This window comes from Bombina bombina, chromosome 3 (assembly GCF_027579735.1).
Source record: "Bombina bombina isolate aBomBom1 chromosome 3, aBomBom1.pri, whole genome shotgun sequence".
NCBI lineage: Eukaryota > Metazoa > Chordata > Amphibia > Anura > Bombinatoridae > Bombina > Bombina bombina.
In genome coordinates, this window is record NC_069501.1 from 743,965,819 (window position 1) to 743,992,482 (window position 26,664).

At 35.5% G+C, this 26,664-nt stretch overlaps 1 protein-coding gene across 1 annotated transcript in view; it reads right to left on the reverse strand.

The window, feature by feature from the left end:
• Positions 1-26,664, reverse strand: part of FRMPD4 (FERM and PDZ domain containing 4) — a gene marked incomplete at its 5' end in the record, with an annotated part of 552,900 nt that overhangs the window by 143,231 nt on the left and 383,005 nt on the right. The window contains 2 exons of the mRNA XM_053707589.1: positions 181-288; positions 12,848-12,952. Of these exons, the coding sequence (XP_053563564.1) occupies positions 181-288; positions 12,848-12,952 (213 nt within the window). The remainder of the gene's footprint in view (positions 1-180; positions 289-12,847; positions 12,953-26,664) is intronic.

Consider the following 26,664-nt stretch of genomic DNA (forward strand, 5'->3'; position numbering starts at 1 on the left):
CTAATGAGTACAATTTGATATTAATGTTGTCATGGTTCACTTCTAATACATTTACATATCATTTAAAGTAACTGTGTGACTGACTGTGCTTTATGATTGTAGGATTAGAAAGATACTGGGCAGATTTAACATATTTTGTAAAAAAAAAAAAACATATTTATATAGAAAGGTTGCACCTACCTTTATGGAAGTACCACTGTCAAAACGAAATGATTTGGTTTGTCCATTTTCTAAGTAAACCTTTAGGACATTTGGCATGAAAAGAAGAGCGTTGTCTTTGACTGTTTCCTACACAAGAAATATGAAATGATATTTGCTAGTCTTTTAGTAGTTTCAATCATGTTTAGATATGAGTGTTGTTTACTTAATTCATATACAGTTTACTTTGTCAAATGAATGCAAACATGCTAAGCGCAAGAAAGAATCACACCGTCTAAAAATGGGAAAAATATAAAACCTATGGATTTTTTTTACATTTTTATTTGCAATAGCTATACCATAGATACTGTTGGCCAGATGAAGTGGAACGCTAAATTAACACTCCTGCTAAAGCGTTAACTGTGCTAGAAGTAAGCTTTTTGCGTGTCTCAGGTTGTGCTCGTATTATGAGTTGAAAGTAAACTGTTTTCGTTAACACGCTAACCTGATGATTGGAAAAATGGAAGCCAGAATATTGATGTGCGTTCACTTAGTCCCCCATAGAAGTAAATAGAGCAAAAAAAGTGGGAAAAAAACCTAACACTCTACTTGCGCGCATACACGATCGTATATTCTCAAGTGCGCTAACCTGACATGAAAATATGAATATTTTAGATTCTAATGTTCTTCACATAACAACATTTGTTCTATATATATATATATATATATATTATGTTTTCTTGTACAATATATATATATATATATATATATATATATATATATATATATATATATATATATATATATATAAATATATAATTATATATAGCTATAGATATATACAGATACATATAAATTGGAATATCTACTAAATTATACATAGATCATATTCTGCTATGTGCAGAACAAAGCAATGTGAAATATTTACAGTAAATTCACAGTATAACAAAATAAATATGAATATTGCATAAATATGTTTTTTCATGTTTTCATCTACTTAAAGGGACACTGAACCCAAATTTTTTCTTTCGTGATTCAGATAGAGCATGCAATTTTAAGCAACTTTCTAATTTACTCCTATTATCAATTTTTCTTCGTTCACTTGCTTTCTTTATTTGAAAAAGAAGGCATCTAAGCTATTTTTTTGGTTCAGACCATGGAAAGCACTTGTTTATTGGTAGATGAATTTATTCACCAAGCAGAAAGAACAACCCAGGTTGTTCACCAAAAATCTAAACTTACATTCTTGCATTTCATATAAAGATACCAAGAGAATGAAGACAATTTGATAATAGGAGTAAATTAGAAAGTTGCTTAAAAATATCAATTTTTTCTTCATTCTCATGCTATCTTTATTTAAAAAGAAAGAATGTAAAGCTTAGGAGCCAGCCCATTTTTGGTTCAGAGCCTGGGTTACTCTTGCTTATTGGTGGCTAAATGTAGCCCCCAATAAGCAAGCACTATCCAGGGTGCTGAAAAATGGTCTGGCACCTAAGCTTTACATTCCTGCTTATTAAATAAAGATAGCAAGAAAAAGAAGAAAAATGTATAATAGGAGTAAATTAGAAAGCTGCCTAAAATGGCATGCTCTATCTGAATCATGAAAGAAAACAATTTGGGTTTAGTATTCCTTTTATTTTAGCCATATTCTTTCTAGTTCTATCTATAATAGTAACTGAAATGCTTGTTTTAGTCGGAATACAGTATTATTATCTCTCTGTATTTATAATATTGATTTATTTAATTTTTATATCTTATAATTTAAAAAGACATTGAGACTACTTATAAACTAATAGCTCAATATTTCACTAACGATTGATTATGAAATATGTACTTAACATTTTATTTAAGATTGCTGATCAATAATTTTATCGCCTAGGTAAAACTGTACTGTTAGATTAGCTCATGAAAAGTCTATACTATGAAAATGTATGAAACTGTAAATGAATCGAGTTCTCAGAGGAAGCAATAGCTGGACTTTGCATCATGCAAAAAAAAAAATATTGTAGAAATTTGCCTAAAAAAAATAGCTGTCTTATCCATGATCACTGGAATGACCTGAGAAACTACAATTATTGGCAATCTTCTGTTAAAGGGCCATGATACCCAAATGTTGAAACACTTGAAAGTGATGCAGCATAGCTGTAAAAAGCTGACTAGAAAATATCACCTGAACAGCTCTATGTAAAAAAGAAAGATATTTTACCTCAAAAATTCCTCAGTAGCCACATCCCATTGTAAAGGACTTCTAAAGCAGAAAATCAGTATGTCTGTCCCTGGACAGCTAAGGGAGTGAGCTTACGTGCACACTCATCTTATTTCCCTATTCAGTTTCAGGAAGTTTACTATGAAATCTCATGAGAGTTAAGTGAAATCTTATGAGATCACAGTAAAAGAGTTCATGACCTCAGCACTGCTGATTGGCTGCAGTTCATTTCTTCATTATTTTTTTTTTACCTGCAGCTGAGCAATAGCTGAAGTATAACTTTTTACACAGAACTTACTCTGCTGAGCTGAGGAAGTTGTGAGGTAAAATATCTTCATTTTTTACATAGAGATGCTCAGGTGATATTTTCCTGTCAGCTTTTTACAGTTATACTGCATCAGTTTCAAGTGATTTAGCATATGAGTATTATGTCCCTTTAAGTCTCATTTATATATATATATATATATATATATATATATATATATATATATATATATATATATATATATATATATATATTAGTTCTTCTCCCCCAATATCCTGTTTTCATTAGAGCTTACAAGTCATGAATTAAAAATAAATTCTTGGTTAAATTGAGATATGACTGATCAACAACAGGGTTGCAACTACTAATTAATTCTACTTCATAACTCTCAAATCTGTACTGTATATATATATATATATATATATATATATATATATATATATATATATACTGTATCTGGTTGTTGTTTTATTCACAATGCAGATAGCAGTAAGTAGCTTTGGATAACAGAGCACTTACTCTGGTGAACTGAAGAAATTTTGAGGTGAAATAATCTTCCTTTTTATACAAAGAGATGATCATGTGATGTTTTCTTTTCTTTTCAGCTTTTTAGAGTTTTGCTTCATTTTTAAATGATTTATATGAATATCATATGGGTAGCATGTCCCTTTAAGTTTTCAAGATATGATATTATCTCTAACAGAGGTGATGGTGATTTTTTTATTGTTAAATAACATTGGCTAATGTATAAAAGGAAAAAAATGGAACCAGATATTTTAAGAATTTTTGTTATATTTTATGCAAATTATTTCCTTCTACAATACCCCTGCATGGACTGCTTTTTTATAATTCAAAAAGCATAAGTGGCATAAATGTGCTTTCACCTTCACACAGGCACAGTTCTAGACATCTAGTGTTAGTATAGGTAAATATTATTAATTCTTTATTAGTTTACTGTGTCTATGTCCCATACTTATAAATGGCTGATATGTTTGTATAACCATGCAGAGATTGTTAAATTCAGATTGCAATAAAAAACATATAATTATTTACCATAGAAAATATTTTTTTTTAAAATTGTGGAAGAGCTATACCATAAACTTTTTAGTTTCACAATACCGTTATTATTACTGCGTATTATGACAAATTGCTGGCAATAAATATGGCATTTTATTATTTTAACAATTATGCATGCATAGTCGATTCTCCATGACAATAGAGCGTCAACATATAAATCACACTTTACATTAAATTTTTGTTTTTTTGTTGAAAAATTAAATTGGATATTATATTAAAATAATGACTGGCACTCACAAAAATGCAATTATAAGAATGTCACATATAATTATCTGGTCGTCTGTCAAACCATTTAAAGCCAAATAAAACCAAACCTCATAGCTGTATCAGTTTTAGGGCATTGTCTTAAAAAATAAAATGCTAATATAAGTTTTTTTTTTTGGCATTCCTTTGTTAGCAATTTCAAAGAACTATTTTGGGCATGGAATGGAACAATGCTATGTTGAGCAGCTTAAAACAACAGGTGCAGCAGAAGCATTTTTTGGTAAATATAAACTGCAAAGGAAAATAGATCTTACTGCCTATGGGGGTGGGGTGAAATCTTGGCCTTTTAAGAGACCAGATTTATCTTTTTCTCTTGCTTTTTTACTACCAACAGTGGATTATAGCTCAATTTATATATGACAGAAAAACCAAGGAAGAGACAGAGAAAAAATAACATGAAAGGCCGACTTGACCACAAAGAATAAGAATGAGCTAAAGGGGAGAAGGGAAAGACTTTTACAAATTGAACATGTCTTGGTCGAGAACAGATTGTAGGAATTAAGTATAAATAGAGGAGGATATAAGTATTCATCAAACAAGTTACGTACAGGTAGATTACAAGTTTTGTGTTACGGCTTTTAACGCTGAAAAAATGTCAATTTCAGTGTAATGGCAGCAACGCAGCTATTGTGAGTCGTGTCGTTATTGCTATACCGCAAGAATTTTAGCCTGTAATGCAATGTCCATTTCACACTAAAAAAAATATGTTTTTTCATGGGATTTTCATAGCACTGGTTTTACAGGTTGTGCGGTGAGGCTAAAAAGCTTGCCTTACAGCCTATACTGACACGATCCATACCACCATCTGACAGCAGTAGTTATGAGTTTTGCTCCACAAAAATGTTTCACAAAACTCATAACTAAAGTACACTAACACCCATAAACTACCTATTAACCCCTAAACCGCCACCCTCCCACATCACGGACACTATGTTAAACCTATGAACCCACAATCTGCTGCCCATCGCGATTATTAAATAAATTTATTAACCCTCTAATCTGCCGCTCCCGACATCGCCAATACTAATAAAGATTATTAACCCCTATTCCATCGCTCCCCGGCATCACCACCACTATAATAAATTTATTAACCCATATTCCGCCGCTCCCCTACATCGCCAACACTAAAATAAAGCTATTAACCCCTATTCCGTCGCTCTTCCACATCTCCGCAACTAAATAAACCTATTAACCCCTAAACCTCCAGCCTCCCACATCTCTGCCACTAAATAAACCTATTAGCCCCTAAACCTAACACCCCCTAACTTTAAGTTAGCCAATAGGATTTCAGTAGCTCTCATCCTATTGGCTGTTTTGAACAGCCAATAGGATTTTAGAAGCTCTCATTCTATTGGCTGATGTGAATTTGAAGAATCAAATCAGCCAATAGTAATGCAAGGTAAGCCATTTTGAAACGGCTACCTTGCATTGAAGCTTCAGTGTACGGCGGGGACCGTATGAAGAGGACGCTCCACGCTAGATGTCTTTGCTGCTCTGCGCGGCCGGGATGAAGATAGAAGACACCTCCGCGATAGATGAAGATGTTGTCACCTGGATGAAGACTTCTCGCCGCCTGGATGTCTGGACTTCAGGAACCTTGAGTAGATATTCTGGGGTTAGTGTTAGGTATATTTATATTTTTGGGGGTGTTTTTTTAGATTAGGGTTTGGGCTTTTGAAAAAGAGCTAAATGCCCTTTTAAGGGCTATGAAAAAGAGTTGAATGCCCTTTTAAGGGCAATGCCCATACAAATGACCCTTTAGGGGCAATAGGTAGCTTAGGGTTTTTTTAGAGTTAGGTTTTTTTATTTTGGGGGGTTGGTTGGGTGGTGGGTTTTACTGTTGGGGGGGACTTTGTATTTTTTTACAGGTAAAAGAGCTGTTTAACTTAAGGCAAAAAAACAACCCCAAAAAATAAAATAAATACCTAAAATTAGCCCCAGAATATCTACTCACGGTTGCTGAAGTCCGGACATCCAGGCAGTTAGAAGTCTTCATCCAAGCGGTGACATCTTCATCCATCGTGGGGGCATCTTCTATCTACATCCAGGCGGCGTGGAGCGGGCGAAGACATCCAGCCCGGAGTGTCTTCTTCATACGGCCATACACTGAAGCTTCAATGCAAGGTAGCCTTTTCAAAATGGCGTACCTTGCATTCCTATTGGCTGATTTGATTCTTAAAATTCAAATCAGCCAATAGGATGAGAGCTTCTAAAATCCTATTGGCTGTTCAAATCAGCCAATAGTATTTCAGTGGCTCTCATCCTATTGGCTGTTTTGAACAGCCAATAGGATTTTAGAAGCTCTCATTCTATGGGCTGATTTGAATTTGAAGAAACAAATCAGCCAATAGGAATGCAAGGTAAGCCATTTTGAAACGGCTACCTTGCATTGAAGCTTCAGTGTACGGCGGGGACTGTATGAAGAGGATGCTCCGTGCTGGATGTCTTTGCCGCTCTGCGCCGCCGGGATGAAGATAGTAGACGCACCCTAGATGGATGAAGATGTCGTCGCCTGAATGAAGACTTCTCGCCACCTGGATGTCTGGACTTCAGCAACCGTGAGTAGATATTCTGGGGTTAGTGTTAGGGTTTTTTTTTTTTTTTTTTTTTTTTTTTCAGATTAGGGTTTGGGCTTTTGAAAAATAGCTAAATGCCCTTTAGGGGCACTGGGTAGCTTAGTTTTTTTTTTAGAGTTAGGTTTTTTTTATTTTGGGGGTTGGTTGGGTGGTGGGTTTTACTGTTGGGGGGACTTTGTATTTTTTTTACAGGTAACAGCTATTTAACTTAGGGCAATGCCCTACAAAAGGCCTTTTTAAGGGCTATTGGTAGTTTATTATAGGCTAGGAGGTGTTTTTGTTTTGGGGGGACTTTTTATTTTTATAGGGCTATTAGATTAGGTGTAATTGTTTTTATTTTTGATAATTTCGTTTATTATTTTTTGTAATTTTTTATTTTTTAATTTTTCTCGTAGTGTTAGTTTTTTTTTTTAATTTGAAATTTAGATTTTTTAATTGGTAGTATTTTTTATTTTATTAGAATAGTGAGGTTAGGTTCATTTATAGTTTAATGTTATGTTTATTTCTATTTCACAGGTAAGTTTTTATTTATTTAAATACAGTTATATTTTAATTTAAAGTTAGAGGGTATTAGGTTTAGGGGTTAATAGTTTAACTTAGTTTTTTGCGATGTGGGGGGCCCGCGGTTTAGCGGTTAATAGGTTTATTTAGTTTTTTTTTGCGATGTGGGGGGCCGGCGGTTTAGGGGTTAATAGGTTTATTTAGTGGCGGAGATGTGGGAGACCGGAGGTTTAGGTGTTAATAGGTTTATTTAGTTGTGGAGATGTGGGAGGCCGGAGGTTTAGGGGTTAATATGTTTATTTAGTTGCGGAGATGTGGAAGGCCGGAGGTTTAAGGGTTAATAACTTTATTATAGTTTCAGGAGTGGCGGAATAAGGGTTAATAACTTTATTATAGGGGAGTGATGTCAGGAAGCGGCGGAATAAGGGTTAATAACTTTTATTAGTGTCGCCGATGTCGGGAGCGGCATATTAGGGGTGTTTAGACTTGGGGTTTATGTTAGGGATGTAGTTTTAAACTTAACTTTTTTTCCCCCATAGACATCAATGGTGTTGCGTTACAGAGAATTTTCATTCTGCACTTCAAGTGTTTTTTTCTAACACTCTCTCCCCATTGATGTCTATGGGGGAAAGTGTGCACAAGCACGTCAAAGCAGCCCTTGGATTTTGTGCGGTATGGAGCCTAACTCCACCATATCGCACGCACAAGGAGGCTTTTCAGTAACTCGTAATGGCAGCACTATGGAGGGTGAAATATTGCAACTATTTGTTTAGCGCAAAACTTGTAATCTAGGTGATAATTTATGTATGTTTTAGTCACATTCTGTATCTTAGGTAATTAGTTGATAGCTTTGCGGATAGCAGTCTTTAAAATAGAGGATATATGGGCTGATTTATCAAGTGTCGGGCGGGCATGATCCGCTCGCCCGTCATCGATAAATGCCGACAACATACGCTTTTGGCATTTATCATTGCACTAGCACTTTATGTGAAATGCTTGTGCAATGCCACCCCCTGCACATTCACAGCCAATCGGCAGCTAGCAGGGGGTGTCAATTATTCCGATCGTATCTGATTGGGATGATTGCTACCCGCCACCTCAGAGGTGGGGGATGAGTTAACGAGCAACAGTCTTATGACCGTTGCTTCTTAATCTTTGTTTCCGGCGAGCCTGAAGGCTCACGCAGAAACTGCTACATTCACAGCATGATCATTCAGCCCCAATGTCTTGAGCAGCAAATATGGCCAAAACAGTGGATACATAGATTGTGACAAATGGAAACACGATCATTAATAAAAATCTGTTTAATATTTGCAGTAATGATAGTGTTTAGTAATTTTTCTTGTATCACAGGTTTCAAATGTAATAGACTGAACATTTAGAAGTAAACATTTTAATAACTGTAATCTAATGATTTTATTGTTCTGTTTTTGAGCAACCACTAACACTGTAAAAGGGTTAAACATTTTCCATTTATTTTATGGATACATTTCTCCTCTGCTGCTGCTGAAAGTCCGTAGGAGTTTTCTCTTCCTTTAAGCGTCAGTAGAACAAAGGCTAATAGTCTGCAAGACTTTGCTTCCTATCAAAACACAGTAGATTTTATAACAGTTGTGTGATTCACAAATTAACAGCATCTAGATGTTGTTATGACTCAGATAAACCAAAGAAAAGTCTTGAACAGATGAGGCTCTGTTCTGACTGTCATTACTTTTCTTACTGAAGTCACTTAACAGGTATTCTATAATTAACTGCATGGTTTTATAATATTTAGATACCGAACATTTGTATTGCCTTAGAGATTTGTGGGCATTTTATATTATTTATGATGTATTAAGGTGATTTTCTTTTCTAAATTGACTACATTGCATAGTGTTTGGCAATTCTTCTCTATATATATATTTAAGAATACACTGATATTAATCATTTGGATAATTTAAGTAAATTGGAAAGATATTTAACAGTGCATGTGTACAATAATAGATCCCAGCCTGAAGTAGAAACATGCAAAATCCTTTATTGGTCCCACAACATGGGTTTAAACAATGTTTTGGGTTACCACTTAACCCTTAGTCATGTCATTAAAAACACATATACACAGATTTTTTTTATACAGGTAGCCCTCAGTTTCACTGTTTTGATTCCTCCAATAACATGACTCCATCTGGTGCTCAAAAAGTATTATTACATCTAATAATTACATATCATTCTCTTGAAAGGACATGTTCATTTCACTATGGCACAGTATTATATCAGTCTATATGTTTAAAAATTACATTAGATCAGATGAATTAAGGCACTGTATTATATACCAAAAGAAAGAAATGGAAGAGGGGAGAAAAAGAAAAGTAAATTTACAAAAATAATGTCCAATCAAAATCCCTATTAAGACCTTTAGGAGGCAAAGTATCTAATTTATAAATCCAAAACATCTCCCTCTTTTTAAGAGATTTTCTTTGCCCCTCCTCCTTGATTTGTTAACCCTTTCTTTTACTTGTAACCTTAGTTGACTTATACTATGTCCCATTGTCAGGAAGTGTAAGGACACAGGTGCAACTTTATTCCTATACCTAATATTAGATTTATTAGGGCTTGTTAATCCTTTCTCTTATCTCTCTGGTCATCTCACCTATTTAGACCAATCCCCATGGGCATTTCATTAAATACACTGCAAAACTCGACCTGCATGTTAGATGGTCTTTAATTCTGAATTTGTTGCCCAACATTGTATGATAAAATACATCACCTTTACTCATTGAATTACAGTTTCTACATGCAAGACAGGGGAAACACCCCATCCTGGATTTGCATTATCTTTTAAATGGAGATACATTTTAATCTGTCCCCCTGTCTGGTTTTATCTGATTTATTATGTGCCTCTCTCTCTTTTAATACTTTCTCCATTTCTGCCTAGACTAATTGTTCCGAGTACTCTCTCCAAATTTATCAGCCATTAGTTGTAATAGTTTTTTGCACCTTTTTCATCTACAACTATTATTTTAATTCTTTTAAACTGACTTCTTGGAAGTGCCTTAAAAATACTCTGTGTATGGCAACTACCATATTTGAATAAGTTATTTTTATCAGTGGGTTTCACAAATAAATCTGATTTAAGTTCTCCATTTTCTTTGTAGACTAAAGTATCCAAAAAATGAACACTATGTTCACTATATGTGACAGTGATTTTCAACCCATTAACTGAATTATTAAGATCTTTAACAAATTGCAATAGGCTGCCAACATTGCCAAGCTATATGCCAAAAATATAATCTATGAACCTCCACCAGAAGGCACCACCAGAAGGCACCATAGAGGATAAAAAGGGGATGGGAATACACAAAGTATTCCTCAAAGGTGTTCATAAAAAAATGGCATATGTAGGGGTGACATTGGAGGCTGTTTCCCTGTTTCTGCAAATAAAAGGCATCCAAGAATAAAATATAGTTGTGGTATAGAATTATCTTTACCAAATCCAGGAAGAATTGTATCTGTTCCTCTGTATATGGTCCATCTGTTCTCAAAGTATTTTGAACAGCTGAGACACCACTAGTGTGCTTACTAGAGGTGTGGAGACTAGCCACATCCATAGTAAATAAAATATATTTACTACCTAGATAATAATTCTTAATCTTCAAATTAAAAGAGGGGGATGTTTTGGAGTTATAAATTAGATACATTGCATCCGAAAGGTCTTAATAGGGATTTTGATTGAACATAATGTTTGTAAATTTATTTTTACCCCCCCCCCCTTTTCTGTCTTTTGGTATAAATACAGTGCCTTAATTCATCTGATCTAATGTAATTTTTAAACATATAGACTGACATTGCTGTTGATATAGGGAAATTTAAACTTCCTTTTAAGATAATATGTATTTATTAGATGTAATAATACTTTCTGAGAACCAGATGGAGTCATGGTATTGGAAGAAATCAAAACTTTGCCCTCAAACAGTGTATAAATAGAACCTGTGCATATGTGTTTCTAGTGACATGACTAAGGGTTAAGTAGTAACCCGAAACGTTGTCTTTTAAACCCATGTTTTCGGACCAATAAAGGATTTTGCATAGTTCTATTTCAGGCTGAATTCTATTATTGTATACAAGGCAACTTGTAGCTGGCAAACTACAGATCTCGTGCCTCAGGTTGTATGGTGCTGTTTCTCAAAAAAAAATAAATATATATATATATATATATATATATATATACTTATTATTTAAAAGTGCATGATCTATCTGAATCATAAAAGTTTCATTTTGCTTTAACTGTCCTATATATTTTTATAAGAATCCAGTGTAAGACATTTCAGCAAACATTTGAAAGCTTACACTTTTCTGTAGTTAATCTTGTTGTTTTTGGTTTGCTCTTTTAGAGAATACACATTTTATATGGGGCAGGCTATTCTGGGCCAGATTACAAGTGGCGCTCTATTGATAGCTCAAGGTTTGCTGTCAATATTGCAGGCCCTCCCTCAGACTAGCGCACAATCTGGTATTACAAGTCAGTGGTATAAATGAATGATCAGAGAATGCTAAGTGCGGCCAACATCTCTTTAGCACACCCTATACTTTCAGTCGATAACATGGCCTTGCTAAACATCCCTCATATTAAAAAGTGTGAGTTATGTGTTGTGCAAAACATAACAGCACTAAAATAGTTTGTCAACTTGAGACCTGAAGTGACGTTTTAGGGCTAGAATAAAAGTGTAATAAAACACATTTAAAACATATTAAAATAAAGTATTACACACATATACATATTAAATGGAAAATATAAGTTTATTATGGAAATTAATGTTTAAAAAGTCTTTTAAAGGGATATGGTATGTGGCACAGTGTTTGACTGGGAAGGGTTTAAATGTGTATCTATATATATACAGTATATGTGTATATTTCTATGTGTGTATGTATATATATCTATATATGTGTGTGTATGCATACATATGTATGTGCAGTTTAAAAATACTTATGATAATATATTTTTTGCATACAGTATATTAAATATAAATAAATATACTAGTGTAGTTTACTAGTATATATATATATATATATATATATATATATATATATATATATATATATATATATATATATATATATATATGTCACAGCAAATCTATAAAATTCTAAAAAAAGTTTTACAGCAAAATGTTAAACATATTACTGGCCTCATGGGATACAAAAAGGCCTAATCTTCTTGGTACTAAAGTGGTTGAAGGCCCATACTCCTATTCATTTAATATGACTGATTCACGGGGGCATAATATCTTCTAGCATTGCTAAAGGTGTCAAAGCTGAAATGACTTGTGACAGGATGAGGCAGTTAACCAATGATGGATAAGGATCACTGCCAATGACATTATTAATGCATCATTACTGTCCTCTATAGCCTGCTATATTTCAAACAGGGAAAACTGTAAGTTTAACATCAAAGTGTCATAATGTTGTAAAAAGACATTGATTTATTAAAAGAAAATAACATTTAGTAATAATCTTTCATAACCATTTATTGTCAAATATCATGCCATACTAAAACAATGCAGATAGGCAAATGAATCCTTCTCTGAGGCTGAGGAAAAGACATATTGCGTTCCAGATAATGTACCTTCATATATAATTTTAATAACGTCCTATCCTTCATTTTTTGGCTGTTTGTATTTGCAAGTATATGTGTGAGTGTACCTAGTAACCCTGACGGCCATATTATAGAATACGGCTTTGTCCTCTGACTATGCAAATGGATATATTTATAATTATAAATAAATTAACCATAACATTTATGAATTTTCTAATTCTGTACAAACACTTTTTTTTTTTACTTACGGAAACCTGGCCATTGATAATCACTTCTTCTGAGAATCGAACCTTCACCGGGTTGGACTTCAACCTTGCTTTTTTTGCAGCACTAATAAATGCTGATTTAGGAGACTATAAAAAAGCAGGAAAAAACAAACAAAAAGAAATGAGGATAATGAACTACAAAAGTAAATCATATTTATTAAGCTGATAAAAAAGTAAAATATGCTTATCTTTAACACACTAGTATATTGATTGATTGATTTATTACTATTATAGTTGTTTTAGAAATCATTTCCTGAACATAATAATTATATTGCAGAGCAGGAGGCTGCATAGTCTCCTTTCATTTCTTTAGTGAATCCCAATAGCAGCAAAGCAAAAAAAAAAGTTACAAAGATGAGCCAGTCAACAATCTTGTTACAAAGGAAGACTGCCCTGAATCATCTTCCTCTTTGCTTTGCTGCTTTCCCAGCAGTAGAGATAGTGATATTATTTACATGATTTCATCTTTCCTTTATAAAATACTAGGCGATAAGCCTGCCCAGAGAGCAGTCTATTTAAAAAATAAACTACAATCCCCAAAGCTAAAATTACACAAAATAAAAAAATGTCAAATTACAGAAAAAAATAAACAAAGCTATCCAAAATAAAAAATGTAAACCTAAACTAATAACCCTATAAAAAATCCCCCCAGATATTAAAACACCCCTAATCTAATACTAAACTACCAATAGCCCTTAAAGGGCTGTTGTAGAGCATTGCCCTAAATTAAACAGCTCTTTTACCAAAACAAATGACCAATTACCCCCTAACAGTAAACCCCCCACCCACCATACCCCCCAAAATAAAAAAAACCTAACACTAAAAAAAACCTAAACTGCCCACTGCCCCTAAAGGGGCATTTGTATGGGCATTGCCCTTAAAGGGGCATTCCGCTCTTTTACTGCCCTTTACATTCTCAAAAAAATAAAAAATAAAGTTTAAGACTAAGCCCCAAATAGGAACCGCCTGGAAGAAGACCTTCCTCGCCGGACTTCAGAATACATGATTCTAAAAATAGCCAAAATGGGTAATTAAAAATGTATTACAACCTAACAGAGAATACCAAGGCAGTATACATAAATATAATAAAAGTAGCAACAGATTCGATAAAAAATATCGATCGGACGTCTCCGATAGTAAAAACAAAGTGATAAATAATTGCCACATGTTTCCAGATGAATAGTAATACAGTTCCAGAAAGTAGTTATAATCCAGACCACATATTAGTGGGTTGCGTAGAAATATTCAAATGCTAAAATAAATAACACAGTACCTGGCTATTGGAGTGTATAGTAAACACAGGAACAGAATCAGACTTACTAGCCGTTATGACCTCTGTGTATCTTGCGCCTCTATCCGTTAGGTCACGTGCATCAGATCTGTCAAGTTGCTCTGATCCTATTGGATGGTGTCACATTTGAACACTTTAGCTGATCCACTTGTCTGCTCTCAGTTTAGGAGAGAAAGTTATCCGCTCTTAAGGCAGTTGCACGCTGGATACTGGAAAATCCTTAGAAGTGTCCCTGATGAAATTCTGCCTGAACTTAAGATTTTCTTTAGCACTATTCAGTGTGGACTTTACAAACCTTATCACAGGTTTTTAACTATACTGGTTTATAGTATTAAGACCTGGATTAGTCTTCGATAAAGTCCCAATAAAATTCTGTATTAGGCAGAAGGTACTTAGCAAAAGTACAAGTAACAATAATAAAGGTTAATCTGGCTGCATTTAGCAAAACAACATCAACGCGTTTCTCCCTACGTGAGGGCTTTTTGGCGTTTCTCTTTCAAGAAAAAGCCCTCATGTAGGGAGAAACACGTTGATGTTGTTTTGCTAAATGCAGCCAGATTAACCTTTATTATTGTTACTTGTACTTTTGCTAAGTACCTTCTGCATAATACAGAATTGTATTGGGACTTTATCGAAGACTAATCCAGGTCTTAATACTATAAACCGGTATAGCTAAAAATCTGTGATAACGTTTGTGAAGTCTGCACTGAATAGTGCTAAAGAAAATCTTAGTCATCTTTACCTTAAGCTTTGAGCGCTCCTAAGTAAAATTTGTGTTTTGCTATCATTTCCTTACAATTCTGTAGCAAATTGAATTCTAATTTCTAGCACTCCTGTCAGGACAATTGTCCAGTATAATTCACCATTTTGATATTGCATATTAATCACATATGTCTGTACTATATAATATAGGGGTACAATTGATCATGTGTATTTACTTATATATTCAGGTACACATACACATATATATTATTTTTCAGTATTAATATGTAGCTATTAGCTAGTGCTGCTTGTCAGTATATAATTGCTTACTGTGAAGTTTTTGTACTTTATCAAAATAATTTATGTTTAGTTACTATGATATTCAAGGTCCCTGACATAACTGCACGATTCCTATCATTATATTACTGGTATAAATATCCACAAATATCCCCATGTTTGTCATACATGGTTCCAGTAAGTCTCTTTTTCTATAAACATTAGTGGGGTTCAACCTTGGTTAATGGTCAAATAGAGGCTCCCCAGAAACAGCAGTTATGAAGCAGTGGTTACAAAGACCACTGCTCCATAACCTGTCCGCCTGCTCTGAGCAGGCGGACAGACATCACCGGAAATCAACCCAATCGAGTACGATCGGGTTGATTGACATCCCGTGCTGGCGACCGATTGGCCGTGAGTCTGCAGGGGGCGGCGTTGCACCAGCAGCTCTTGTGAGCTGCTGGTGCAATGCTGAATACGGCGAGCGTATTGCTTGCCGTATTCAGCGAGGTCTGACGGACCTGATCCGCAGTGTCGGACCAGGTCCGCCAGACCTTGATAAATATGGGCCACTGACTTGTTTTTCAGAATATATTTACAAAATGCATATTTGTCTGTTATAGCTTAGTGACGAGTGCCATCTTCCGAGGGAAAAATATTCTAACTGATAAATCTTAGCTTATTAACAAAAATGTTAATTAATCTGTAATTAGTGTTAGCCAATCAATTATGTGAACCTAACCTTATCAGTTGGGGTGGAGTTAAGCACTTTCCATAAAATACACACTCACCCACAAAAGGGACAGGGGAACACAAGCAGACGGCACAAGGGGCCACACTGAGCATGCATGATGACCACACCCTATCCAGAGGAGATGGGAGGCTAAGCTGACCAGATAGACAAGTCAGGATAATGGTAAGAGAGGGTCCAGGGGTAACCTAAGAGGCTCTATTTACACTGAACCCCAGTGAAGGATCCCACAATGTTGATAAGTATGAAAGAAACCTATATGAAACAGTTTTAATAATATGATTTATGCTCTTTACATTTATATTGAAAATTGTATTATTGAATCAGGTGAGTTAATCAATTCTGGTTTGCCCTTTATAGTCACAAATATTTTGTTTGGTAATTCCTGTTAACCTGGTCTTTTCTGTTGACAATAACACTGGGTCAATCAGGACTCTTGTATTAATATCATTTTCTTATGGTCTTCCAGGATTATTAGTTTACCTGATTCTTGCCAGCTATGCTGAGACTTTAAATAACAACATTTTCTGTTTCTCTATTATACATGCAAGCTACTGCAAGTAAAATAATTTAGTCATTGTTTTCATTAGTTTTAACCTGATAATCATTAAATCCTTTAATGACGTATGCTTATTGATTTGCTTTATTCAAATATTGCTTATTATTTCTAATAATTCTTTTAATAAACTAAGTTTGCTTATTGATCTGGTCTCAGTTTAATTAATAGACAAATCAGAACTAAAAGGATTCAGGTTTTATATATATTATCCTTTGCAAATGATATAATTCAGAGTGCTATTAAATTGCACACATTGCCCCTGCAAAGTTGGTAACCGCTATTATATATATAATGAGTTACATTGTCAGAATGATATAGAGGTTCCATAATATTTATTGTGTCTAAACACATAATACACTTTGCAGGTACACTACTGAAATAATAATAATACAAATAATAATGATAATATTCATAACACTCCTGTGTATGGAACTGCAGCACTAAGCCTTTTATTAGGGTGCTGTGACTACCCTCTTTTTCATACCAACTATTAAGAGTTACCACTATAGTGTTGGTATTATATTGTTATGTTGTTAATATATTATATAGACTGTCATTATGGCTGGCCCCAATGCTTCTAGAAAAGAGAGATTATTTAAGTTTGTCAGCACCTCTATTGAAATAGCAACTGGCCAAAGTTCTCAAGATAAACATGCTACTGCTAGCACCTCTGAGGCTTCTGATTCAGAATCTGTACCTCAGCCATGAACATGTAAATGGCATTTTTATTCATTCCCTACTAATAATTTTCTTTAGAATTCCCTTCTTCTAAATAAAATAAAATTTATTTCATGTAATTAGCAAGAGTCCATGAGCTAGTGACGTATGGGATATACATTCCTACCAGGAGGGGCAAAGTTTCCCAAACCTCAAAATGCCTATAAATACACCCATCACCACACCCACAAATCAGTTTTACAAACTTTGCCTCCTATGGAGGTGGTGAAGTAAGTTTGTGATAGATTCTACGTTGATATGCGCTCCGCAGCAGGTTGGAGCCCGGTTTTCCTCTCAGCGTGCAGTGAATGTCAGAGGGATGTGAGGAGAGTATTGCCTATTTGAATTCAATGATCTCCTTCTACGGGGTCTATTTCATAGGTTCTCTGTTATCGGTCGTAGAGATTCATCTCTTACCTCCCATTTCAGATCGACGATATACTCTTATATATACCATTACCTCTACTGATTCTCGTTTCAGTACTGGTTTGGCTTTCTACTACATGTAGATGAGTGTCCTGGGGTAAGTAAGTCTTATTTTCTGTGACACTCTAAGCTATGGTTGGGCATTTTTATATAAAGTTCTAAATATATGTATTCAAACATTTATTTGCCTTGACTCAGGATGTTCAACGTTCCTTATTTCAGATAGTCAGTTTCATATTTGGGATAATGCATATGAATAAATCAATTTTTTTCTTACCTTAAAATTTGACTTTTTTCCCTGTGGGCTGTTAGGCTCGCGGGGGCTGAAAATGCTTTATTTTATTGCGTCATTCTTGGAGCGGACTTTTTTGGCGCAAATTTTTTTTTCTGTTTCCGGCGTCATACGTGTCGCCGGATGTGGCGTCATTTTTGCCGCCAAAAGCATTTAGGCGCCAAATAATGTGGGCGTCTTTTTTGGCGCTAAAAAATATGGGCGTCACTATTGTCTCCACATTATTTAAGTCTCATTATTTATTGCTTCTGGTTGCTAGAAGCTTGTTCACTGGCATTTTTTCCCATTCCTGAAACTGTCATTTAAGGAATTTGATCAATTTTGCTTTATATGTTGTTTTTTCTATTACATATTGCAAGATGTCCCAGATTGACACTGAGTCAGAAGATACTTCTGGAAAAACGCTGCCTGGTGCTGGATCTACCAAAGTTAAGTGTATCTGCTGTAAACTTGTGGTATCTGTTCCTCCAGCTGTTGTTTGTAATGAATGTCATGACAAACTTGTTAATGCAGATAATATTTCCTTTAATAATGTTACATTACCTGTTGCTGTTCCGTCAACATCTAATACTCAGAGTGTTCCTGTTAACATAAGAGATTTTGTTTCTAAATCCATTAAGAAGGCTATGTCTGTTATTCCTCCTTCTAGTAAACGTAAAAGGTCTTTTAAAACTTCTAATTTTTCAGATGAATTTTTAAATGAACATCATCATTCTGATTCTGATAATGGTTCCTCTGGTTCAGAGGATTCTGTCTCAGAGGTTGATGCTGATAATCTTCATATTTATTCAAAATGGAATTTATTCGTTCTTTACTTAAAGAAGTCTTAATTGCATTAGAAATAGAGGAGTCTGGTCCTCTTGATACTAAATCTAAACGTTTAAATAAGGTTTTTAAATCTCCTGTAGTTATTCCAGAAGTTTTTCCTGTCCCTGATGCTATTTCTGAAGTAATCTCCAGGGAATGGAATAATTTGGGTAATTAATTTACTCCTTCTAAACGTTTTAAGCAATTATATCCTGTGCCATCTGACAGATTAGAATTTTGGGACAAAATCCCTAAAGTTGATGGGGCTGTCTCTACTCTTGCTAAACGTACTACTATTCCTATGGCAGATAGTACTTCCTTTAAGGATCCTTTAGATAGGAAAATTGAATCCTTTCTAAGAAAAGCTTACTTATGTTCAGGTAATCTTCTTGACCTGCTATATCTTTAGCGGATGTTGCTGCAGCTTCAACTTTTTGGTTAGAAGCTTTAGCGCAACAAGTAACAGATCATAATTCTCATAGCATTGTTAATCTTCTTCAACATGCTAATAACTTTATTTATGATGCCATCTTTGATATCATTAGAGTTGATGTCAGGTATATGTCTCTAGCTATTTTAGCTAGAAGAGCTTTATGGCTTAAAACTTGGAATGCTGATGTGTCTTCTAAGTCAACTTTGCTTTCCCTTTCTTTCCAGGGTAATAAATTAATAGGTTCTCAGTTGGATTCTATTATCTCAACTGTTACTGGAGGGAAAGGAACTTTTTTACCACAGGATAAAAAATCTAAAGGTAAATTTAGGTCTAATAATCGTTTCTTGTTCCTTTCGTCACAATAAGGAACAAAAGCCTGATCCTTCACCCACAGGAGCGGTATCAGTTTGGAAACCATCTCCAGTCTGGAATAAATCCAAGCCTTTTAGAAAACCAAAGCCAGCTCCCAAGTCCACATGAAGGTGCGGCCCTCATTCCAGCCCAGCTGGTAGGGGGCAGATTACGATTTTTCAAAGAAATTTGGATCAATTCAATTCACAATCTTTGGATTCAAAACATTGTTTCAGAAGGGTACAGAATTGGCTTCAAGATAAAGCCTCCTGCAAAGAGATTTTTTCTTTCCCGTGTCCCAGTAAATCCAGCGAAGGCTCAAGCATTTCTGAAATGTGTTTCAGATCTAGAGTTGGCTGGAGTAATTATGCCAGTTCCAGTTCTGGAACAGGGGCTGGGGTTTTATTCAAATCTCTTCATTGTACCAAAGAAGGAGAATTCCTTCAGACCAGTTCTGGATCTAAAAATATTGAATCGTTATGTAAGGATACCAACATTCAAAATGGTAACTATAAGGACTATCCTGCCTTTTGTTCAGCAAGGGCATTATATGTCCACAATAGATTTACAGGATGCATATCTGCATATTCCGATTCATCCAGATCACTATCAGTTTCTGAGATTCTCTTTCCTAGACAAGCATTACCAGCTTGTGGCTCTGCCGTTTGGCCTAGCAACAGCTCCAAGAATTTTTACAAAGGTTCTCGGTGCCCTTCTGTCTGTAATCAGAGAACAGGGTATTGTGGTATTTCCTTATTTGGACGATATCTTGGTACTTGCTCAGTCTTCACATTTAGCAGAATCTCATACAAATCGACTTGTGTTGTTTCTTCAAGATCATGGTTGGAGGATCAATTTACCGAAAAGTTAATTGATTCCTCAGACAAGGGTAACCTTTTTAGGTTTCCAGATAGATTCAGTGTCCATGACTCTGTCTCTGACAGACAAGAGACGTCTAAAATTGATCTCAGCTTGTCGAAACCTTCAATCACAATCATTCCCTTCGGTAGCCTTATGCATGGAAACTCTAGGTCTTATGACTGCTGCATCGGACGCGATCCCCTTTGCTCGTTTTCACATGCGACCTCTTCAGCTCTGTATGCTGAACCAGTGGTGCAGGGATTACACAAAGATATCTCAATTAATATCTTTAAAACCAATTGTACGACACTCTCTGACGTGGTGGACAGATCACCATCGTTTAGTTCAGGGGGCTTCTTTTGTTCTTCCGACCTGGACTGTAATTTCAACAGATGCAAGTCTGACAGGTTGGAGAGCTGTTTGGGGGTCTCTGACAGCACAAGGGGATTGGGAAACGCAGGAGGTGAGATTACCAATCAATATTTTGGAACTCCGTGCAATTTTCAGAGCTCTTCAGTCATGGCCTCTTCTAAAGAGAGAATCGTTCATTTGTTTTCAGACAGACAATGTCACAACTGTGGCATACATCAATCATCAAGGAGGGACTCACAGTCCTCTGGCTATGAAAGAAGTATCTCGAATACTGGTATGGGCAGAATCCAGCTCCTGTCTAGTTTCTGTGGTTCATATCCCAGGTATAGACAATTGGGAAGCGGATTATCTCAGTCGCCAAACGTTACATCCGGGCGAATGGTCTCTTCACCCAGAAGTATTTCTTCAGATTGTTCAAATGTGGGGACTTCCAGAAATAGATCTGATGGCTTCTCATCTAAACAAGAAACTTCCCAGGTATCTGTCCAGATCCAGGGATCCTCAAACAGAAGCAGTGGATGCATTGTCACTTCCTTGGAAGTATCATCCTGCCTATATCTTTCCGCCTCTAGTTCTTCTTCCAAGAGTAATCTCCAAGATTCTGAAGGAATGCTTGTTTGTTCTGCTGGTGGCTCCAGCATGGCCCCACAGGTTTTGGTATACGGATCTTGTCCGGATGGCTTCTTGCCAACCGTGGACTCTTCCGTTAAGACCAGACCTTCTGTCGCAAGGTCCTTTTTTCCATCAGGATCTCAAATCCTTAAATTTAAAGGTATGGAGATTGAACGCTTGATTCTTAGTCAAAGAGGTTTCTCTGACTCTGTGATTAATACTATGTTACAGGCTTGTAAATCTGTATCTAGGAAGATATATTATCGAGTCTGGAAGACTTACATTTCTTGGTGTCTTTCTCATTATTTTTCCTGGCATTCTTTTAGAATTCCGAGAATTTTACAGTTTCTTCAGGATGGTTTGGATAAAGGTTTGTCTGCAAGTTCCTTGAAAGGACAAATCTCTGCTCTTTCTGTTCTTTTTCACAGAAAGATTGCTAATCTTCCTGATATTCATTGTTTTGTACAAGCTTTGGTTCTTATAAAACCTGTCATTAAGTCAATTTCTCCTCCTTGGAGTTTGAATTTGGTTCTGGGGGCTCTTCAAGCTCCTCCGTTTGAACCTATGCATTCATTGGACATTAAATTACTTTCTTGGAAAGTTTTGTTTCTTTTGGCCATCTCTTCTGCTAGAAGAGTTTCTGAATTATCTGCTCTTTCTTGTGAATCTCCTTTTCTGATTTTTCATCAGGATAAGGCGGTGTTGCGAACTTCTTTTAAATTTTTACCTAAGGTTGTGAATTCTAACAACATTAGTAGAGAAATTATGGTTCCTTCATTATGTCCTAATCCTAAGAATTCTAAGGAGAGATCATTGCATTCTTTGGATGTAGTTAGAGCTTTGAAATATTATGTTGAAGCTTCTAAGAATTTCCGAAAGACTTCTAGTCTATTTGTTATCTTTTCCGGTTCTAGGAAAGGTCAGAAGGCCTCTGACATTTCTTTGGCATCTTGGTTGAAATCTTTAATTCATCATGCTTATGTCGAGTCGGGTAAAACTCCACCTCAAAGGATTACAGCTCATTCTACTAGGTCAGTTTCTACTTCCTGGGCGTTTAGGAATGAAGCTTCGGTTGATCAGATTTGTAAAGCAGCAACTTGGTCTTCTTTGCATACTTTTACTAAATTCTACCATTTTGATGTGTTTACTTCTTCTGAAGCAGTTTTTGGTAGAAAAGTACTTCAGGCAGCTGTTTCAGTTTGATTCTTCTGCTTATAATTTCAGTTTTTTTCATTATAAGATTTAAACTTTATTTTGGGTGTGGATTATTTTCAGCGGAATTGGCTGTCTTTATTTTATCCCTCCCTCTCTAGTGACTCTTGCGTGGAAGATCCACATCTTGGGTAGTCATTATCCCATACGTCACTAGCTCATGGACTCTTGCTAATTACATGAAAGAAAACAAAATTTATGTAAGAACTTACCTGATAAATTCATTTCTTTCATATTAGCAAGAGTCCATGAGGCCCACCCTTTTTGTGGTGGTTATGATTTTTTTGTATAAAGCACAATTATTCCAATTCCTTATTTTTTATGCTTTCGCACTTTTTTCTTATCACCCCACTTCTTGGCTATGCGTTAAACTGATTTGTGGGTGTGGTGAGGGGTGTATTTATAGGCATTTTGAGGTTTGGGAAACTTTGCCCCTCCTGGTAGGAATGTATATCCCATACGTCACTAGCTCATGGACTCTTGCTAATATGAAAGAAATGAATTTATCATTTTTATTGTTTTCTTAGAGAACATAAAATCTTTTGTAGAGCCTAAAAGGGGCAAAAGAAACTCCTGTTCTTACAAATATTGACACAGTTAGCCTAACTCTTCTACGGAGTCAAATCCTTCATTATGAGCAGAGGCGTAACTAGAAACCACAGGGCCCAGGTGCAAGAATCTAAGAAGGGCCCCCCCCCACCACCCCTCCCCCCTCCAAAAAAAAGTGAATTTAATACTTTTTTTTTTTTTCATTTAACACAGATAAAAATGTGAATCAGATTACATGTCTGCAAAAGGAGGTACCCTGTGCCCACAGTCTGTGAGATGGTCTGCCCCCTATTACTGTATATATATAGTGACACTATTTAACCCCCCAGTACTGTATATAGTAAGTTAGTGACACAGTCTGTAATCTGCCGGTGAGATGGCTGGCCTGACCCTACCCGCCCAGTACTTTATAAAGTGACCACAGTAGTCAGTGACATGGTCCACCCCCCATGCTGTATATAGTGGTACTGTATAGTGACACTGTTTACCCCCTGCCCCCCCATGCTGTAGTAACACGGTCTCTAATTTGCTGGTTCCACAAACATACACAAACACACATACATACATGCATAAATACACACACAGTCACATACATACACACCATACACACACACATAAACACCAATGGGTAAAACAGAAACACTAACCCCTGTAGTCATGTCACACTCACATGATATCAGTGCAGGCAGTGGTAGGTTCAAGTTTTTTATTTAAAAAAAAAATATATAAATTTTTTTTTTTTTTTTTTTTTTTAAAGCTGGGCCCCCACCCTCAGGGGCCCAGTCGCACCTGCGATCCTCTGCACCCCCTGTAGTTTCGCCCCTGATTATGAGTCTTTGCTGGGACACTTTTCTATCATAATTGGTCATTTTCAACCAAAATAAATTTTCGATTATAATAGGTTCACTTTATTTAAACATAAGCACATTAATCACCCTTTCTCTTTTGAGTAAACACTTCAGCTCACTCAATCCTATTCCTCCAGCAGTGGCTGTTCAGGATTACAGTAAACTGAATGTATAATGCCCTCACCTCTGTTTTTGATCCTAATGTGGATATATTTTTGACAAGGAGGTAGTAGGGATAGGCCATGTCTGGGTAAGGTTCCTTTATCAAGCAGGTAAAAGCTATGCCTCTGTCTTTAACTCCATGGATCGTGTTCCATTTTCTATAAGGCATGTTTTTCAGCCCTTTTTTTTACAAGGCAGGGAGATTCAGGCATTAATTCCCCAGCCAAACATTTTACTCACTGCCCAATGTCAATTCCTGTCTTACAACACCAGGCCACCCAGTCTCAGAGAGTGTCATTCCCACTAGGTCCTGAGCTATGTTCGCGGCCCCTGTTACTTAAAATAACTCCATTATTAAATCATAGCCACATAGATAAGTATAGCAATGTTTTGGGCTCAATTGCCCTTAATAATTCTGAAGATGTCTATACTGTTTGCTTCCCTTTAATCATTTACAATTCCCCCCCACTCGTTTAAAAATACAACATTCCTTTTATATTAAAGGGATATGAAACCCAATTTTTTTATACTTTTAAGCAACTATTACATATTACCAATGTATGTATCTTTAATTTTCCTCAAGGGTATATACATATATATATATATATATATATATATATATATATATATATATATATACTTGAAAAAACCTATTCATGCCTTTATACACATTTTTAGATGTATTTACAGAAAAATAGAAAGTTCAGCATACTGTACCTATAACTTCTTTAGTATCACAGTGTTCATGTCTACAGTACATCTGCCTTTGTTTCAGTAAATTTACCTCCACTCCTCTGTCGTTGTATATGATTAATAACATGCCATATTAACTGACTAATTTTGTTCCCTTTCTCTATGAAATTATGATTTTTGAATACATCTATTTTTTCATCTCATTCCCTCAGGATGTGTGCCAAAGTTTTTTTTAAAGGGACAGTATACACCAATTTTCATACAACTGCATGTAATAGACATTGCTATAAAGAATAATATGCACATATACTGATATAAAAATCCAGTATAAAACAGTTTAAAAACTTACTTAGAAGCTTCCAGTTTAGCTCTGTTTAAAAGATTACTGGAACACCCACTGCAAGTGGGAATTATTAGACACTCCCCCTCCTCCTTCCTTTGCATATGAAAAGACCCTTTACACAAACAGAAGCAAACTGGAGTAGGTATACGTTGGTATTCTCCTAAAACTTTGGGGCTTGGTTAGGAGTCTGAAAATCAGAGCAATGTTATTTAAAAATAAGCAAAACTATCCATTTTAAAAAACAAATAAAAAAAAATGTATGGGCTATATAAATGGATAATCTACAAAACATTTATGCAAAGAAAAATCTAGTTTATAATGTCCCTTTAAGATATTAGCAATGCTATCACTATATGGGTTGTACTGATATTGGCCGTCTCATGTTTAGCCAGTTTTAAATCCAGATTATCCAAATATTTCCTTATTAATTGTTGTGGGTAACCCCTATGTATACATTTTTGTTCCTTTAACCATGTCAAATTGCCCTTTATTCAGGCAAGATTAATCACTCCCTATTCTTTAAACCCACACTAACTTAGAGGGGGTAATTCTACAAATGTTCTTGAATGAAAGCTATTAAATACTCCTATCTGTTTCCTTTGTATATAAATCAAACTGTAAATCCTAGTGTCTAAAACACTACTGATACTTCACCATATGTTAGTGAAAATTCCAATCTGTTTATTGTCAAACTCATTTCTTCTACAAAACGCAACAGGGATCTCTTATCGCCAGGTCCTGAACTAAAAGAGCCAGAGCTTCTCCTATCACTACCATAACTAGACCTTAACAATCTCTCAGTCTTCTCCTCCATATTCTACAATTTCTTTGTTTGGAGACTCAACCACCATACACCGATTCTCATCAAATGTGAGTCATTGTTCTACAGATTTCTAAGAATCTGAATTCCAGTTTCTGACTGTGCAGCTTATCAAGTCTCTCCTCCAAGACAGATTCTTTTTTAGTCTCTCCTCCAAGACAGATTCTTTTTTAGTCTCTCCTCCAAGACAGATTCTTTTTTAGTCTCCCCTCCAAGACAGATTCTTTTTTATTCTCCCCTCCAAGACAGATTCTTTTTTAGTCTCCCCTCCAAGACAGATTCTTTTTTAGTCTCCCCTCCAAGACAGATTCTTTTTTGTCTCCCCTCCAAGACAGATTCTTTTTTAGTCTCCCCTCCAAGACAGATTCTTTTTTATTCTCCCCTCCAAGACAGATTCTTTTTTAGTCTCCCCTCCAAGACAGATTCTTTTTTAGTCTCCCCTCCAAGACAGATTCTTTTTTAGTCTCCCCTCCAAGACAGATTCTTTTTTTCTGTTACAAATGTTCTTTAGTGACAAGGGAACCAGAGCAACTCAGACTCAAAGGAGCCATAGAACTTGCTTCTTCCACAAATACCTGTACTGATATCCTATTGTTATTTATATCTGATCGGGTTAAAACTGTAACACATAATTTTGTTCATGCCTAAAATTCATTGGTTCCTGCTTGGGTTATTCAATTTATGAATTTCTGAAGTTTTTATTTTCCTTAGAAAAGGTGCAA